The 18,684-nt window shown below is 37.7% G+C and overlaps 1 protein-coding gene across 1 annotated transcript in view; it reads left to right on the top strand.

Annotated features, from left to right (window-relative positions):
* Positions 1–17,072, top strand: part of PHC3 (polyhomeotic homolog 3) — a 67,780-nt gene extending 50,708 nt beyond the window's left edge. The window contains exons 9-14 of the mRNA XM_044669548.1: positions 1,559–1,718; positions 6,916–7,030; positions 9,930–10,062; positions 10,154–10,385; positions 15,751–15,912; positions 16,050–17,072. Of these exons, the coding sequence (XP_044525483.1) occupies positions 1,559–1,718; positions 6,916–7,030; positions 9,930–10,062; positions 10,154–10,385; positions 15,751–15,905 (795 nt within the window). The 3' untranslated portion in view covers positions 15,906–15,912; positions 16,050–17,072. The remainder of the gene's footprint in view (positions 1–1,558; positions 1,719–6,915; positions 7,031–9,929; positions 10,063–10,153; positions 10,386–15,750; positions 15,913–16,049) is intronic.
* Positions 17,073–18,684: the final 1,612 nt, after the last annotated feature.

Below are 18,684 nucleotides of genomic sequence, written 5' to 3'. Positions count from 1 at the left end.
GAACCTATCAGACTATGTGGGGAAGGGGAATAGATCCCTTTTTAGAATCATGTTTGTTGTTGTTTTTTTTTTTAATTCTTAACTGAAGGAAACCCTAAATTTTAGTTAGAGGATAGTGAAGATAAGTCATTTTTTTTCCCATCCAAGTTCACAGACCACTCCCTCCCTCCCTCCCCAGATTTATCCAACAACCCGTGGGTAGCCCATGAACCCTGATTTAGAGGATGAACTACAAAGGGAGGGTTCCAAGCACAGAGCTTCCAGAGATGCAGGCTGGAAGGGCCTCAAGAGGCTGTCTAGTCCATATCCTCATTTTGTAAATGAGGAAACTGAGGCCTGGAGGAAAGGAATGACAGAGGTGAGATTTGAATCCAAGTCTTTTGATTCCAAATCCAGGGCTCATTCGTCATATTGTCCCCTGCTTCAAATCCCTGGTTTTCAGAATTCTCAGAAGTGAAAATCTTCCACCATGGTAGCTGTCTATTTAGTTCACTTTACTTTTAATTTTAAAATAGGTTTTATTACTCTTGGGTCCATCAAAATTCTTAATGAACAAAATATATACTTTTTTTTTTTTTTTTTTGGCTTTTTGCTGTTTACATTTAAATAAATGAATGTTGAGACTTAAACTCCCCCAGCAGCCTTTCAGCCCACTCCCTCTGTGTCTCAGTCAGGATTCTTTATCCATCCCCAGTGGCATTTTGGCATGAGAATCCTGCCTTTTGCATTGACATCTTTGTCTTGACTCCTCCAATTTTTTGGTTTTAGGTGCCTAAGAGTATTCCCCTATATTACTGTACCACAGTTTATTTTACCATTCGCCCATTATTGAACATGTGGGTTAGTATTTTTGTAATTACAGATGTTGCTGCCTTATAAAACCATTGAACACATAGTTCCTCTTTCATTTTTGTTTTTGTTTTTTATAACATTCAAATTATATTCACAACATTGAATCTCTTAGGTCAAATGGTATTTCTTTTGTGACTTTTACTTCATACTGCCAGTTTGTTTTTCCAAAAATTGTACTACTTTACAGTTCATTCAATAGTTTACTATACTTATTTTTCAAGCACATTTTGGGATTATATTTGCCAGTTTGATTGGTGTTAGATAAGAGTAGGATAAAGATAAAATAAAAAGATAAAAAAAATAGCCAAGTTTACATCTTGCTTCGGACACTTAGAAGCTAGCTTGACGAGCCTGGGCAAGTCACTTAATCTCTACCTGCCTCAGTTTCCTCATCTGTAAAATGGAGATATTTGTCCTTCCTTGGAATGGAGTAATTTTCTATTCCATCCATATACCACCATTTTGTTCAGTAGTCACCCTAGTTCGTAGTGACACTTTTTCTGTTTGCTGTTATAGATAATTGTGCTATAAATATTTTTATACCTATTGGACCTTTTTTTTCCTGTCCTTAGTCTCAGGGTATAAATGTAGAGATGGAATCTCTGGATCAAAGGGTAGGAACAGTTAACTTTTGTCACATAATTCAAAATTTTGGGGAATTATTTGACCAAAAATATTTTACTTCTTTCTTTCTCCCTTATGTTAGGTAAGTCGTTCATCTCTGTTGGTAGAACAGCCTGTGAAAAAAAGGCCCCTTTTGGATAGCCCAGTCCTGAGCAGCATATGTGTCCAAACAGAGCTCCAGAGCACTACAAAGCATGCTGATAATTCGTCAGATACCGAGATGGAAGAGATAGCCCCTGAAGGTTAGTAGCTTGCATTTTGATTAAGCTCCATGGTTTTTTTGTTGCTTGGAATTGCTTATCTTATCCATTCCAGCTCAGATCTGTGTTGTGGCCTTGAAGAATCTGAGCTTTCATTGGTGAGGGCACTCTGTTCATCATTACAAAGAATATCCTCCTTTTTAATTTGGGTCTGTATGGTGCCATAGATCCTCAACAGAGACTTTCCTTTTGTCATTTTAGGCTCTCCAGGCTTCTTGTGCCTCTTTCTAAATTAATACCAGCACACATGGTGGGCACAAACAGATCACGGTTACTAGATGACCTCTATGCCGGGAGTGACATACAGCATTTTGTTTTACCAGTTGAAATCACTCACTTTTTTTCAGTTTCTCTTGGAGAATTATCAGTTTGTTATTCTGCATCTATGTGTGAATTGCCATTTTCTGTCATTCAAGACTTAGTATTTTCCTCCTTTACAAATTTTAGAAAATCACATGCTCCAAAAAATGTTATTTTGTTTCTTGTTAGTATTGTGCTAGTTTGATTTTCTACATGAACTGGAAATTTAGTGAATATTGTTGGAAACCTTGACTTAAAAATTCTTATTATGAACCTAGTTTAAGATATTCTGCTTTGGCTGAAGTACAATATGTTAGTTAGTTAAGTTTTTCTTTTGAAATAAGAATAGAAAAAATAAGTGTGGTGAAACTATTTGAGATCTAACATACCTTAAGTGTCCTTTCTGGGCCTGCAGTAACTACTGTATATATATATATATATCCAAACATTTTCCTGCTACATTGTGTTTCTGACGTGCACACAATGTGTACACAAATGAGAAAAGAAATTATTGGTCTTTTTTTTTTTTATCATTTTTGCTCATTGGATTTGTGAAATAATTCATCACAAAAATAGGATTATGGTGGGTGAGCAATAGTGTCACTGAGAAAGAAGGATCTTTTAGTCAGGATGCCTGAGGTATGGGTAGAAGTGTTCAAACACGATCAAGTTGATAATAGAGTAATATTTACTTAGAAATATACATGGCATGTGAGTCAATTCCAAGTCATTTTTATAAATAATAATCTATCTCTATATTTCTACAACCCTAGTCCTTGTGCCTTTGTGATTTCAGAGAAATGAAAAATACATAGTTATCCCAAAGCAATTGGGAGCTCCTTATCTCCAGTGAGGCAGGTCTACCTTAGGCCAGTGGGGTCTTCTGTTTCCAGAAGCAGGAGGGAGGTATTCTTAGTAAGCTGGACCTCATTTGGTCAAAACTGTTCAGGTGTCAGGGAAGGAATTTTAAAACTTAGCTCCTCTCAGAAATTGAGCTCTGAGGGGCAGCTGGGTGGCCTAGTGGACTGAGAGTTAGGCTCAGAGATGGGAAGTCCTATGTTCAAATCTGGCCTCAGATACTTCCTAGTTGTGTGACTCTGGGCAAATCACTTAATCCCCATTACCTATCCCTTACCATTCTTCTGCCATTGAACCAATACACAGTATTGATTCCAAGATGGAAGGTAAGGGTTTATAAAAAAAAAAAAGAAAGTGAGCCTTGGCTCCCTTTTCATGTAAGGACACTTACCTGGGTGGCCCTTCCTTTCTTCTTCTGTGAATGAGCACATTGGGCTGGATGCTGTCTTTATCAAAGAGGCCCTGTCCCTGTTCCTTGGGTTCCTTTGAATGGAGTCTTCTTCATAACCCAGTCCGATGCATTTACTCAGCCAAGAATCTTCCTGGTCTGGGAAGAAAATCTTCCATATTTCTGGTGAACACCGATGGGGGAGCTGTCCAACCACTTGGCTTGGTGCCAGCGCTCACACCGCTGAACAGATTTCTCTCTGAAACTGCGACTTGACGTAGTCTTGGTGATTTCAGCGTGCAGCATGTGCATGTGACACCTTGTCTGAGCAAGTCTTCTATTCTTCCTTTTGCTCTTCTGAATAAAGAAAAAAATACTGTGTGAGCCCCAGGAGTGTTCATTGGTGTGATGGGAGCTGTGCTGCCTAATGTCCAAACAGGAGAAGTCCCCACTGTATGAATGATGCTCTCCAGGTGCAGTTTTATAATAATATAATAAAACCCCATTAGCCTGCAGCTTTGAGATCCCGGAGAGCTTTCCTCCCAACAGCATGGGAGAATGGCAGTTTGGGGGATGCTGTCTCCGTTTGCAGGTGGCAGGGCTGAGGGTTAGAGGAGTGGCTGGTCTGTGCTTTCATGGCACAGACTTGACCTTCCACTGTTCAACCACCCTGTGCTGACTTGTCTTAATTACATTCTACCTCGGATGCAGGACAAAACCTTGTGGAAAACCATAGCCATCCTGGAGAATCTGGTTTAACTGTTCCCTGGAACATAGCAGATAGAAACATGTTTGGCCTAGACTGTGCAGCTGAGAACGGGCAGCCTGCTGAGACAGGCCTTTATTAAGTATCTTCGGAGAGACCCTGCTGATGGTCTGCAAGGAGGAGATCAGCTGTTGATGGCTCCAAACCAATCATTCCTTCAGGAGCAGGAACATGTTCCTGGGGATGTTAAATGAAGGCCATGATCTCAGAAGAATGAAAACGGTCAATAGCTGAAGCATGCTATTAGCATGTCAGTGCTTCAGGGGCTGAAGTGTTGAAGGCCAACAAGATCTGGAAGGAGCCTTCAAGGCCCTTAGTCCAAATACCTCATTTTATAGGGCAGGTGATGGAGGCTCCAAAATGTGGAGAGATTTGTCCTTGGTCACACAAGTAGAAGGAGCAGAGCCCGGGCTCAACAGAATAGACTTTCAAATCTCAGGTTTCAAACTCAGTGTTCTCTCTACTTCCACATCACCCTAACATTAGGGATATGTGTGAGGGATGGTACAACAATGGAAGGGAGATGGGTGGCCTGAGAAATAGGAAGGAACAGAGAATCTTCAGCTTTTCAAGTAGAACATTTATGGAATATTTATTAGGAAACATGGGTAAAAATTATATTGGGTCGGATATAGAGGGATTGTGATCCATATCGGTCACCAGAAGAGTACCCTCACCAATGAAAACTGGTTCACTCACATTGGCAGAGTGCGTACTGGCAGGCATACAGGCCCACTTGTTCAATTCAGATCTGCTGCTACTGTCTTAGGTTTCAGCCTTGAGGCTTTAACTAGTCATGAAAGGAGGAATACATGTCTCAAATTCATACTCAAGTCCTTCTTTCCTTGACTTTGTTACAAAAAGGCTCTTGTACCCTCTCCTTCAACAGCTTTTTTTCAGTAGTTAGCAGGCTCCGTCAGTGGTCAAGCTTGTTGATGTTACAATGTGTTGTAGCTTGTATTTTTGAAGTGTAATTTTTTTTAGCTTGTTTTACCTAATCTTGCTAGTTAACCACTATGAGCTGTAAATGACATATCTTTTCCTGTTTTTTACTCCTAAGATATTTTGAAAGATGTTATTTTTAAAATGTCAAAACTGTCATCTGATTTTCCCTTTCCCACCTCTCTTTTTTTAAAAATTAGAGTTTGGTAATTACAAGTTCTATTCCAAATTGTCATCTATATAGTGAAGCTATGGTGAACTAAGATTTTGGGAACAAATGTCCTTTAATAGGGGTCCACTTGGTCACAGTGGAGATTAGAGAAAGTTCATTTGCCCTTTATGTTACCCTAGAACAGTGATGGTGGTTGAGAAGGATTCAGTGGAAGCTGACTTTCAGGTACAAGTCTCCGAGGTACCTGGTCATCTTCCCAGCTGAGGAAGAAACCGTACACCTGATGCCAACTCAACCTGTCCACCTGAGAGCAGGACAAGGACGTGGTCTGGGTTACTGGTCCTCTATAGTCTTGGGCAAAGTTCTTTCTCAGATTTACTAATTGAAGAAAAATTAATTTTTCATTACTATTAGAACAGCAAGTTTTACTGAACCTTAAAAGAGTTTCTAGTATAATTTATTTTTTTTGTTTGTTCATCCATAATAATCTGTTTCTTGGAACTGCATGTGGTTGCACAATATTCTTTTAGCCATTCTTGCTATCTTTCATTTGCATTAATATTTTACCATCTGTCTCACCAGTGACACCATGATGGAAGTGCCTGGCAAGCTTCTTAATGAGTACATATCATCCCTTTCGCTACATTTCAGGCTCCTTAATATCATCTTAAAATATCTAAATGAAAGTCTGTCTTTATACAGAGCTTTGTTAATATGGACAACACAGAAAAGAGCCCATTTGGCATTCACAAAAAACAACAACAACAACAACTGTTAACCAAAGGAATAATCTTACTGCAAATTTGTGTGGTTGATGAATATGAACATTCAAAAAAAGAGGAAAACATTTTAGAATTTGGACAGTTTGTGATGGACCAATTTACTAAATGATGTCCATTGAATGCTTAAGTGTGTGCCTGCCATAGTATTACATACATTGTAGAATACAAAAAAGTCTCATTCATTGGATTTAAGACAAATGGGACATACAGAACTTTGGCTTTCAATTCGTCAAGCATTTATTAAGTGCGTACTCTACATATGATTTAGCATGTTATTTATTCACTGGTCATATGAAGACAAAAGTGAAAAATTGTTTCTTATGAAGTGGTGAATAGATTGTGTACCTTGGAGGCCAGAAGCCCTGGATTCAGATACTGACAAATAGAGCTGTTGTGAGGCTCAAATGAGATCATGAATATAAAGCCCTTTGTAAACATTCATTCTTGGGAGATATAACAAACATAGAGTTGTTTAAATGATGATAAGCTGGAGCAGAATGCTCTTAATTGGGTTGGGCTACTTGGGGAAGATGAGTCTTATGACAGGCCTTGAAGGATATCATTAGATTTGGTTTGGGGAGAAGAGTTACAGTAATTTTATTTTCTTTGTTAATAGCTTTTTTCCCCCGGTCTTATACCTTAGTAAATCTGGCTACATGTGCACTCTTGATGTGCTTTCTAAAGAGTAGCCCATAGTGGTGATCCTTGAGGGTCTTCAGATAAAGCAGGGAGGGTGGTCTATGGATTAGTCTTAAAATCCAAGTTATTCAAAGATGTATGTTTAAAAAACAAACCTACATTGATTTCATATAGACCCTTGTGCATTAGCAAGAGGAAGAAGATGGTATGGTTGGGCTATTGGCTGAGAAGCTCAGGGGGCCACTAAGCTACATTCAAGGCAGCCTCCTTTAGATGTTTTTAAAAAACACAGTTAAATATTTGGAATTTTTTTCTTTTTTTTTTTTTTTTAGAGGGATTAGAGGAAATGGACAGTGAGTTGCTCAAGTGTGAATTTTGTGGGAAGATGGGATATGCTAATGAGTTCCTACGTTCAAAACGATTCTGCACTATGTCATGTGCCAAAAGGTATTTTTTTGGTCTTAATATTTACTGAAATATAAAATAAAAATCGACAAAAATATTGGTCTAATAACTAAACTTATGTTTTATACTGATGTAAGTGTAGAGTAGGAGAATATTTAGAGGGAATCATAGTGTAGACATTTTCTGGAGCGCCTTTAAACATGCAGGTGTCAGATTGATACTTAGAAATGTCATATTTATAGTCGTAGTTTTTATCAGATTTCATGTTGGAGTGGCAGCAGATAAGATGATCTATTATCATAGACTAATGATAAAAATAGGTGCTTAGAAGTGCCATCTTCTGATGATTGACCAACCTCCCCTTTCTAGTTCCTCTAATCCAGACAATATTTACGAAGTCAACTAAGATCTGGAATGACACCTGGCTTAACTGTATTTTTCCAATATCTGTTTTAGCCTCTGTGCCAGAACCATATATTGTTTGTTTTCATAGCTGTTTAAAAAACAATGCTAATACTCCAAGTGAGGCAGCTACAGCAGTTGGTTGCACTTATATCAAAAAGCCAGGGGATGTTTTACTTATTATTATTCTTAATAATAATAGATCATGGGGCATCTAGGTGGCTCAGTGGATTGAGAGCCAAGCCTAGAGACAGGAGGTCCTGGACTCAAATCTAGCCTCAGATCCTCCTTAGCTGTGTGACTCTGGGCAAATCACTTAACTCCCCATTGCCTAGTCTTTACTACTCTTTCACCTTGGAACCAATACACAGTATGGATTCCTAAGATGGAAAGTAAGGATTTAAAAAATAACAACAGAACAATTTTTAGTCCCCCAGTATTATTAATTAAATTTTTAAAAAGAATTAAATTAAAGGTAATTTTAGGTAGTATTAGTTGAAAAACTTCATTTCACCTAGTGTAAATCTTGAATGGCATTGGCATTTAATAATGAACATGTAAGTAGATGTCTATTCCACTGAGGGGAGAGGAGTTTTCAGAATAATTGTTTTAAAAATGCAAGGCATTTACTCTGTAATTTATCTAGAGTGTGAAATACTGTTTGAGTATTTTACTTTAAATGAGATTGCTAAAAAGATTGCTAAAAGTGTGCTTCACCAAGTTTAAATGTAAAATGGTATATGAGCAAGTTAAATTAATATCGATCATGTTCTATCTTTAGAAAAAGTGATAAAGGGATTTTTTAAATTAAAAAATATTCATTGAATATGATTAGTTTCCAAATGACCTAATCTATTTTTTCATATTTCTGTTTCTTTGATGTTTTGAGCTATGATTTTCCTAGTTGGCAGTCACCCCCAAAATAAGAAAGGCATTGTAATCTTAGAATAATTTCAGAATGTTACTTAAATATGGGGGAATAAAGCAAGCCTCCTGCTTTTATGGCCTTTATATACATCTCCACATGTTTGAGATAAGGGATATTCATCCTTCCCATTCTCTCTCTACTCTCCTCCCCATAACTGCTGAGCCTTCAAGATTATTCATAACATAATTTGATCCCTCTTTATTTCTTAGCCTTCTAAAGGGACAAGAGGCACCATGGGGAAATAATGCAAAGTATAAGATAGTGAATGAAGTTTTTGTTATGTAGGACTCAGAGTTTATTCTAGTGACTTCAGAGACTGGGCTTCATGGGCTAAAATAAAATCACAGGTGGCTAATAAAGCCAAGGATTGTCCCGTTTCTCTGTCCCTTGAAGTAAAGGTAAGCATCTTTGGATACATGCGATATACATTAACATTTTTTTATAGAGGTCTTTCTAAAGATAAGTAAACAACAACAGGTGCTCTGTAAATATTTGGGGATGGACAGATTTACAAAGTGAGAGATCTAGTATATATTTTACTTTTGGGGAAAAATGCATGCTCTATTTCTGTAATTGTTTTTTTTATTTCTGATATTCTCACTCAAAAACATGAATGAGGAAAATTATTTTTGTCTCTCCACATAATAATCCAATGAAATTCTTAGTGATTTCCAATGGTCATGAAACACTTCACTTCTGTATATTAAAGAATACTATAGGGAATGCACTGATGAGTTTAATTGGAATCAAGTACTATCAACATTTTTCTCTTTCTTCCCTTCACACTCCCCAATCCCTTAAAATAAAGGAGATTCTTTATATATACTGCCATGTGGAAGAACTTGATTGATTTGGGGGGTACCTGGGTAGCTCTTCACAGACTGAATCTGCTGCTACTGTTCCCTCCCCGAAATGCTTCTCTGATCTTGTGGTGAAAACAAAAACACCAGGGACCCTTTTAAATTTTTATGAGACTTTCTAATATATATATATATATATATATATATATATATATATATATAGGCATATCTTTTGGTAGAATGTAATTAAAAGTATTTTAATTCTGTTAGTGAATGAAAAATATATTTGGTCATTTAAAAAAAATGATTTATCTTTGCTTCTTCCAGAAGCTTATCACACCTGCAAGAAGTGATGAAGCACGTGGCAGTTTTGAAGGCTTAAATTAATTTTTCACTTCCTAATTTTAGTCATATTTTGAAAAGTTCCTTAAGATTTATTTTGTATCTTTCTGCCCTAATTTTTTAATGTTTGAAAGGAAATTACAATATCTCATGATAATTACCTTAGTCTTTAAACCTTTTTGTAATTTCCAGCTAAGTAAACCAAAATTTAATTATCAGTTAAACTACTATTACATATCCAATAGGAATTTCATTTTAATGGTTTTAGGGAAACCAAGAATTACCTTGTTGATAAAGACTTTATTAGGCTGAATTGTCTCATAATTTTACCAAGAACACAGGGAGCTCATGTAGAGTGAGAGGTCTCAGTATTTATTAAAAATAAATGGACTTCAGTCCTAAATTTTATTTAATTTTCAGCTCCTCTGCTTGTGTCAGTGAATACATTTTGATTGCTTGGGTTTCTTAGGTACAATGTTAGCTGTTCCAAGAAGTTTACCCTTAGTCGTTGGAATCGGAAGCCTGATAACCAGAGTGTTGGGCATCGTGGCCGTCGTCCAAGTGGCCCTGACGGGGCTCCACGAGAACATTTTCCTAGGCAGGTCTGTAGAAAATTCACTTCCCTCTACAATGCCCTTTTTAGACATGCAAAGAAAGTACAATGCTGTATTTTACTTGTACTGCGTTTTCCAGCTTCCAATTACTTATCCATCTGCAGAAGAAGGCTTGGCTCCTCACGAAGAGCCTGTGCCAACTGCTATGACCACTCGCCTGCGCAGGCAGAGTGAGCGGGAGAGAGAGCGCGAGCTCCGGGAGGGCCGGCTCCGCAAGATGCCCGACAGCAGTGACTTGCTCCCAGCGGTGCAGACAGAGCCATCCATATGGACAGTCGATGAAGTGTGGGCCTTCATCCACTCTCTGCCTGGTACGGTGTTCAGTCTTTTGATGGACATTTTTATTTTTTCTCACACAGATCACTCAGGAATGACATGAGACTTCCACACTGTTTGCACAAGACGTCGAGTGAAGTGCTTTGTGTTTGTACTAATTGGCGGTCGCTATTTAAATGTGATTTGTTTCCTCTTGCTTATTCCCTCAGCACAACTGGGTATTTCCTCATACCTCCCCCCCCAAGTCGATAGAAACTGACTAATCCTGCTCCTGCTGTGACCCCCCCCAGCCGAGGAAGACATACATTAAGGGGCTCTCCTCTCTTCAGTCTGATTTCTCTCGAGAGGTCAGTAGAGAGATTGAATCAGACACTTTCTTTTCTGCTCTTCTGTTTTTCTATTCTCCCCTCTCCTTATTTTCTTCCCCTTCCCCCATTCTTTTTGTGAAAAAAAAATCATTTAGAAAAACTCAGCAAAAAAAAGATTCCTTTTATATTTTTGAAACTCAATCAAGATCTTTTAGACTACAAAATGGTTTTTATTTCTTTGAAAGAAAAACCAAACTTGTTATTCAAAGGAGCTAGCTTCCAATTTTTTTCAAATGAAGTGTGCTCCTGAAATTTTGAAATAAAAGATTCTGTTTCACATGTAGCAAATATGTGCTATCCTTTCTTGTTTACATTTTTCCTACTCAACTTTCATTTGGGGTAGTTCTCTTTCCATCAACTTGTTTATTTTGCTCATTCTCTTTTTCTCTTTCTCATTGCAACAATATTCTTCCTTACCTGTGTACTGGCTAGCTTATTCACTGCAGAAACCTCTGCTTTGGTTGATGATGAGACAAGTTTTTCATCTACTGTTCAGTCATTCATCCTGCCTCAGTGTACATGGCTCACAAAGAGAGCTCATTTCTTCCTGGTCTGTGTTCTCTTTTGGGTTTCATAATAACAACATGTAAGTTTCTCTTGAGATGAGCATTTTAGAAGACAAATTCTCTTTGGGGTTCTGTGCTTGACAGAACCATTAAAATTTGTCCAGTGGTTAGTCTTTATAAAATACAACTCAGGTTTCAGGATCAGATTTAGAATATATGAAATGTGGGGGCAGTGAGGTGGTCCAGTGAATAGCGAGCCAGGCCTGGAGATGGGAGGTCCTGAGTTTACATCTAGCCTCAGACACTTCCTAACTGTGTGACCCTGGGCAAGTCACTTAACCCTAGCTGGCTTAGCCTTTATCACTCTTCAGTATCTATTCTAAGACAGAAGGTAAGGGTTTTTTTTTTTAATTAAAATATAAAATGTGACAAGGAAAAAAGCAACAAATACTTTTGGGAAAAGTATTATTTTACATCTACCAGCTTGATAACATTCTTTAGAAAGAATACTTTCCTTATCAACTGAACTGACCAGCTTGTCCTAGAAAATAATTTTTTTCAGATTTTACCGCTCTCAAGTAGATCATTGTAAAAGGAGAGAGAAATTGAAAAAATAAACCTTTTACAAGCAAGTTGACATATTTTTGAGCGTGATCCCAAAAGTCTTGCTGGCAGTGTGTTGTGCCGAGCACTCAGATAGTAATGTTCATAACCAGATTTATGGAGGAGTGTGGTCTCTTTATTGGATGCTGTTTTTATATTCAGTGGAAGAAGGTATTTCCAATTTTAGACCAGCGTAGATGTTTTTCTTGTTTTTGGTGTCAGTGTTGATATCTGCCCATGAACACAGTAGAAATCCTTCAGGGTTGGGATTTGGCTTTTGTCTTCCTTAGGAGTTGCCTCCTCACACTGCTGATTGTGCCTAGGATCTGTTTCTGAGGGAACTGCTCATTTGAAGGATGGCTTGACATCTTTTCTTCCAAATGCTATTAAGGGATATATTTTTTTTAAATGTTAAAAAATGGTAGTTGCCCCATCAGCTAATAAGACAAAACTTTGTGGATTCTTCTTTCAATCTTATGCTCAGAAACTGGCTTTTAGAATGCTACAGTTTGATCTATGCATTCCAATATTGGAGCAGGTTAGTCACTCTGATGGACCCAGGGTATCGTTGCCATTATTTCTGTGAGGGTCTGCCTATCTATACCAGGTATTCTTTGTCCCAAGACTGTTAGGCTGGCACCTTTAGGACAGTAAAAAGTTGTCTATCTTGTTTCACTTGAAGGGAGTTAAAATTTCTTCTTATTGCTAATAATTCACAGTAATTATCTAATTTTATTGCCAGTTATTAGGAATTTATATTAGACCTTTGATAACTCAGAATTATTTCCCGCATTGATCAAATGGCTCACTTTGACCCTTTCCTGCCTGCTATGAGAGGGGGTTGTTTACAAGAGTTTCTGACTTATTCAGGTAAATAACTTTACATTTTCACTGTTATCTTAGGGATTTGGTTAGAGTCTCTGGCAGCTCCCAGAGTGAGGGATCTCACCAGACAATACATTTTCTTAGTCTTCATGTGCTCTGTAGCTCCTCCTGAGCTCACTTTGGAATTTCTTTCTGAATAGCAGCGCTCTTTCTGAAGGGCTATATCCCCATGAGGTTATCTTAAAGGATGACATTTTTTGTGGCCAGTAATAATTAACTTATTCTTGGAATCGAGACCATTCTTTTTCCCTTCTACAACCACCCTGGCATTTGTTCTAACAGTGTTATCTTCTTTTATTCTCAGTAAAAACCTTAGGGTATTAGTTTATGTGAACTGACCTCTACTCAGAGGAAAAGCAGAGGTCTTAAGTGACACATTCTATGCCTTTCTGCCTACTGTAAATTGATTTAGATTATCTATTCAGGGCCTTGATGTAAATGATTTTAAGTTTATCCTCACTGACCCAATGGGTAGAAATGCATTGCTCCTCATTTTGACTCTTTCTTGGAAGACTCAAAAAACTATTCTTAGTCTTGACCCACATCACATCCTTTTGGAGCTGTGACTGTGACTATATTAGTGATCATCATCATGCTCTAGCATTCCTATTATAATAATGTGAATGGACAAGTAATCTCTTTTTTCCCCCCCTCCCTAACTGATGACAGGATTTTAGGGAGATGAGGAGTAGAGTTTTTTTTATTGATGTTCTTTTTATTTCCCCTATAAACAATTGGCAGGATAGCACATACAAAAATTATTCCATTAATAGGAATTCATGTCAAGAAAGGTCATTGTTTTGTTCCTAACTTGCAGGTCCTTTTTCCAGCTTCTAGGGACATAGAAGGCTGTGTATATACTAATGTGAGCTGTATTTTGTATACACCACAGAAATTACATAGGCATCAGCAAAGATTATTTTAATAGTTAACATAGTGGATGGTGATGCCCAAGCTGTACTAATACCATTTGTTTGGAGGACTTGTGAAATTCATTTTTTCCTAATGAGTTCTAGATGCAAATTATCTTAATTCTAAGAAAAATTGCTTTATTTTATCTCTGGTTTGTCCTACATTAATATAGCTAAAAATCCTATTCGGTGGTTAAAATAAAAGAGTTGTAGCCTAGGTACTGCAGCCTCCATGTCTCCTTAAAATCATGCTGTATCCCAGAATCAGCTTTCCTTGACTTTACCTTTTTATTATTTTGGGAATGTATTTACTCTCCACTTGGTAGAACATGTTTTCCCTCGGGTTACTGTTTGACACAGAGGAGCCCTAACCTATAATCAGGTGCTTCTCATCATGGAGGCTCCATGTTTCTTTTCCCAAACGTAGCTCTTTGCATCTTTGTTCCCTCTTTCTGTTCCTGTTGCTGAAAAAAGGATGCGCCCTACCTATCTTTCTCTCTTCTTTTCTTTCCTGTGCTCTTGTAAATAAGACTGAAGAGAGAAGAATGTTATGGGATACACACACACACACACACACACACACACAATGAAGGATAAGTCACAAGTAGATGCAAGATAAGTCACTTTCTTTCTGCCCAGTTTTGTTGAGAGCTACATCTGGGAATGGAAAGGGGACTTCTCCAGGGTGAGTAATCCCATTTTTAACACTATAGTTTCTCAATATGAGGAATTGGGAAAATCAACAAAATATTTGTGAAGCACACTAAAAGGTCAACTGAGAAAAGATTGAGAAATTATTGAAATAAAGATTTATAAGGGGAGGGGGAAAATTTCAACTAGAAAATGAAATGAAAAACCAGAAAGGAATGGTAACTTGGTAAACACAAAGGAAACACGTTCTAATAACTGGACAGAATTTATGGTCTCAGTAAGAGTTAAAGCATCCATCTATTAAGGCAGTTTTGTGGGAGGAAAAGCTTATGTTTTCCTATTTCTGATGCCAAGATTAAGTGTAACAGCTTCACTTAGCTTTTTCTCCATGCAGCTTTCCTTGTAAGAAGGGCTGGAATTTAAGAGCAGCTAAGTACAGTTAGTTCATATCTTTAATCCTAATAGCACAATTAATGAAAGTAGAATTTTATAATTGCTCTGCCATGTGGATTCTTCTTCTTTTGCCCTGTTCTTCTGGCTTCTCAGCTCATCACTCTTGGATTCTCTTTCTGCATGAAGAGATGGAATGGAAGAAAAGATGGGGCAGATAAAGAACCCAAAGATCCTGGGGGTTTATCAAGGCTAGGAGGACTTTATGTCCAAATATCAGGAATTGACTATTTGGTGAAAGTTTGCTGCACTTTAGGGGTTCTGTTCAAGGTGGCTACCTCACAGGAACAGTGACTGTGACTGTTCAGTCCAAATCAGGGTCATCCTGCAGCTACTGCTGCTGCTTAGAATGATCACCAAATTTATAAACTAAACTGTGGGACCAGCTGTCCCAGCTGCCTTGAAGGGCTGTGTGTGTGTCAAATGATGCCAGTAGTTTGGTAGGCCCTTACTGATCTGGGGGAAAAGATGAAATCTTTAGACATAATTACTCAGGGATTGTCACTGGGCATGTGGCAAGGTAAGGGATAATGAGCAGAACTCTGTGGCTTTGGAAGGAAGTGGCGAGAGATGTGTTGGTATTTTAGTTTTCTCTTTCTACAGGAAAGGACTGTTATCCAAAATAAGTTCCTTCATTAGGACTAACATCTTGTGGAATGCTTTAGGAAGATGCAGAGTCCTAAAAGTCAGTGTTCTGCCCTGCTTGTTTTCTGCCTTGCATCTAAACTCCAGTAACTGAGCTGTTAAACCAACAGAATTATGCTGTATTGTAGATCAAGGCTGATGTGCACTGTGTTTAAAGTCATTTTAAGCACCTGGAATTTAAATGAATTCTCTACAATGGCAACATCAGATGATCCCTTTTTTCTGAGGGAGCCCAAGAATACTGTATGTGCATTTCATTAGTTTTTTAGCAGCTACCTAAGGAAGGGAAACTAGCAAGATCGAAATCTCTGTTAAAGAGTGAAATGTTAACATCTGATCCACTTAATACTTCTAACATGATGCTTCTGCTTTTAATTACAGGTTGTCAAGATATTGCCGATGAATTCAGAGCACAGGAGATTGATGGTCAAGCACTTCTCTTATTAAAAGAGGACCACCTTATGAGTGCAATGAATATCAAGCTGGGCCCTGCCTTGAAAATCTGTGCACGGATCAATTCACTGAAAGAATCCTAACAGGAATGTGAGGTTTTTGAGATGATAGTTTTACTTTTCTCAGAATAGTCATAAGCTAATGCCTACTTAGCAGGTTACTGTTACTGCAGTGTTTGGCAAAGCCAATTGAAATCCCTTTCACAGCATTCATACCCTTTCCTCCAGGTACAGGAACCCACCAAAGCTTCCAATAAGGCAACATTCCTGAAAAAAATCTTATAGCTTGCTGAAGTGCAGATCCCACTGAAGGAACTGTGAGCTAAAGAATGGAGCAAAGAAAAGGAGTCCACACAGACATTCTCTGCTACAGTATAGAATATATTGGGGAAGACACATGGATGTTTTGTCACTAGAATGAATCCTTTTAAAGTAATTTCATGATTGAAGTAAGTCCTCTTCAAATTCCCTTCCTACTTGCTTCTCTTGTACCTGATTTAGAAGGTTTGCCTCAAAGGAGAGTTTCAGTTTATAGAAGAACTTGACTGCAGAGACAATAGAAGTATAAAAAAATGGTGTAATAGGACATTCATTCTGAGTTTTCCAGACTTGCTGAACATGTCTTTGAGAGAGCTATTTTATTTTCCAGAGGATTATTGTCTAACAGGGATAGAACACTCTAATGGAAGTCAGGAGACTTGATTTCTGTTCTTGACTCCACCTTTGACATACTCTGAATGAGAAGAGCCATTTCTCCCTAGTGTTCTCTAAGCAGAATGGGGCTAAGATACTTGCCCTCAACTAAAGAGATGTTTTGAAAGCACAGGAAAGATAGCATGTAGAATGTGCTTTAAATTGCTCAGAAAAAAAAAAAAAGCCACCAACTAAATTCAAGACAGTTATATTAGTTACATATAGAAAAACTCTGTATAGAATTTTTTTACATTTTATACATAGTAGAAAATGGAAGTTTCCCATTCTGTTCTGTTAAAAATAGAGCTGTTGACAGACCATTGGAACAGCACTCAGAGAACCCTGGGTTTTATGCATTTCTCTGTGCCCTGATGAAGGTGTAACGTTCTTAAGCTTTATGAACTGGTGTACAAGCTCTGCCAGGCAGGCAGTCAGGGACCATTGTGGCTGAGGGTTCTCATTGCCTTTGGGATGATGTTTTTAGCATAGCACCCTGTTGGTTCTGGGAAGAATGGAACTTAAGTCTTCTTTAGTAGTTGACCAAACATTTGCTAGGTTCTAGATAATGCCTGTATGTCCCCAGCTTTTCATTGGAGTATAGTGAACTACTCTTGGGTGCCACAGGGATAAAATATATTTTAAAAATGCACATGTCCCGGTTTAGAAAGTTAGGGTGCTACAGTGTTACAGAAAGTAATGCAAATTCAGTTTCATAATAACAAATAGCTAGAATTTATAGGAAATAAGGGATGGATACAGACACACACACCTTTCTCTCTGAGCATCACAAAGTTTTTAAAATAATGGAGGTTTTAAAAATTTTGATCATTTGATTTTCAGGAGAAAAGTACCATTTGTTGATTTTCTTATTCTCCCTCATTGTGAGGAAACAGCCAGCCCATCCCCATTGCCTGTGACTAATCATATGGCTCATTTGAAGGAGCACATGCAGGTATCCAGCATATTTTAGTGGACTGGAGAGAAAGAATCCATGGGTTTCAATTGGTCCCACTGCTCTTTTTGGAAAGATTACTTTAAAACTAGCATAAGACTAAAGATATCACAGATATTTATCTTTTGGCTTTATGTACCTTAGAGAAGGTTATTTTTATACAAAAATACAGAAGGTAATTTTTTAAGTCTTTTAGATGTTCTTGTTCAAATGAATGATTTGTTGAGATTCTTTTGTGTTGTCATGTTTTAGAAAAAAATTCTTACTGATAGTTATCTTTATCTAAGGATAGAAGGGCTTGTCTTCCAGGCTTTCAGTAGTTTATAATAGATGGACACACTTGTTTTGTCTTATCAAACTTTTAATTAGTGAACATTTGAAGGAAAACTCTTGGATAATCTCATTTATGCTTAGTGGTAAGGAGCAGCAGCCCAAAAACCTGGAGACTGCAGAAAGATGTATATTTGGCTTTGAAGTGCCATCCCCTTCCCCTTCCTTCACTCCCTCCCCATCCAATAGATTACCTGAGTGTATAGAAGAGTGCAGAGAGGGGAAGCAGGTGTCACAGGGGTTAAAAAAACAAACAAACCTGACTTAAAACTAAAAGGAGGCTGACTACTTCTACCATAGTTCATTGTCCTCTGTTTCTGTTTGGAATGGTTTAGGCATCAGCTGGACAGTCTTTGGCCTTAGAACAGTAAAAGATGCCTCTTGGGCTGATCCATGTTGAAATTACAGGGGAGTTGAAGATGTTTAGTGGCGTTTAATTCTGCAGTGTTTTCCTCAGTAGCCATCAACAAGTGTTACCCAGAGGCCACATTGAGCACTTTGTTTCAGGTGCACCGGAAGTATAAAAAATGTATTACCTACTTAACTCCTCTTACAGACTTCCCTTTTCTCACAAAACAAAACCAAAAACTTCAACATAAAACCACATGCCTTTTTAAACAAATTTCATTGAGAATTGACTCATTTGCTTTCAACAAATATTTTCTTCCTGAATGATTTAGCCATTTTAACTTCCATAGCTTCATATCTATATCATATATAGAAAACACAAAAGATATTTTGCCTTCTTCCATCTCATAAAATGATTATAGTAATCTAATTTTGAATTGGTTCTGTAGATAAAATAATTTTATGCGATTTCAGAGTACTACCTGTCTCTGGATTTTTAATGGTATAGGTGGGTTCCTCAAGGACAAATATTTCTTTCAA

This window comes from Gracilinanus agilis, chromosome 3 (genome assembly GCF_016433145.1).
Source record: "Gracilinanus agilis isolate LMUSP501 chromosome 3, AgileGrace, whole genome shotgun sequence".
In the NCBI taxonomy this organism is placed as follows: Eukaryota; Metazoa; Chordata; class Mammalia; order Didelphimorphia; family Didelphidae; genus Gracilinanus; species Gracilinanus agilis.
This window is presented reverse-complemented; position numbering and strand designations above follow the sequence as displayed.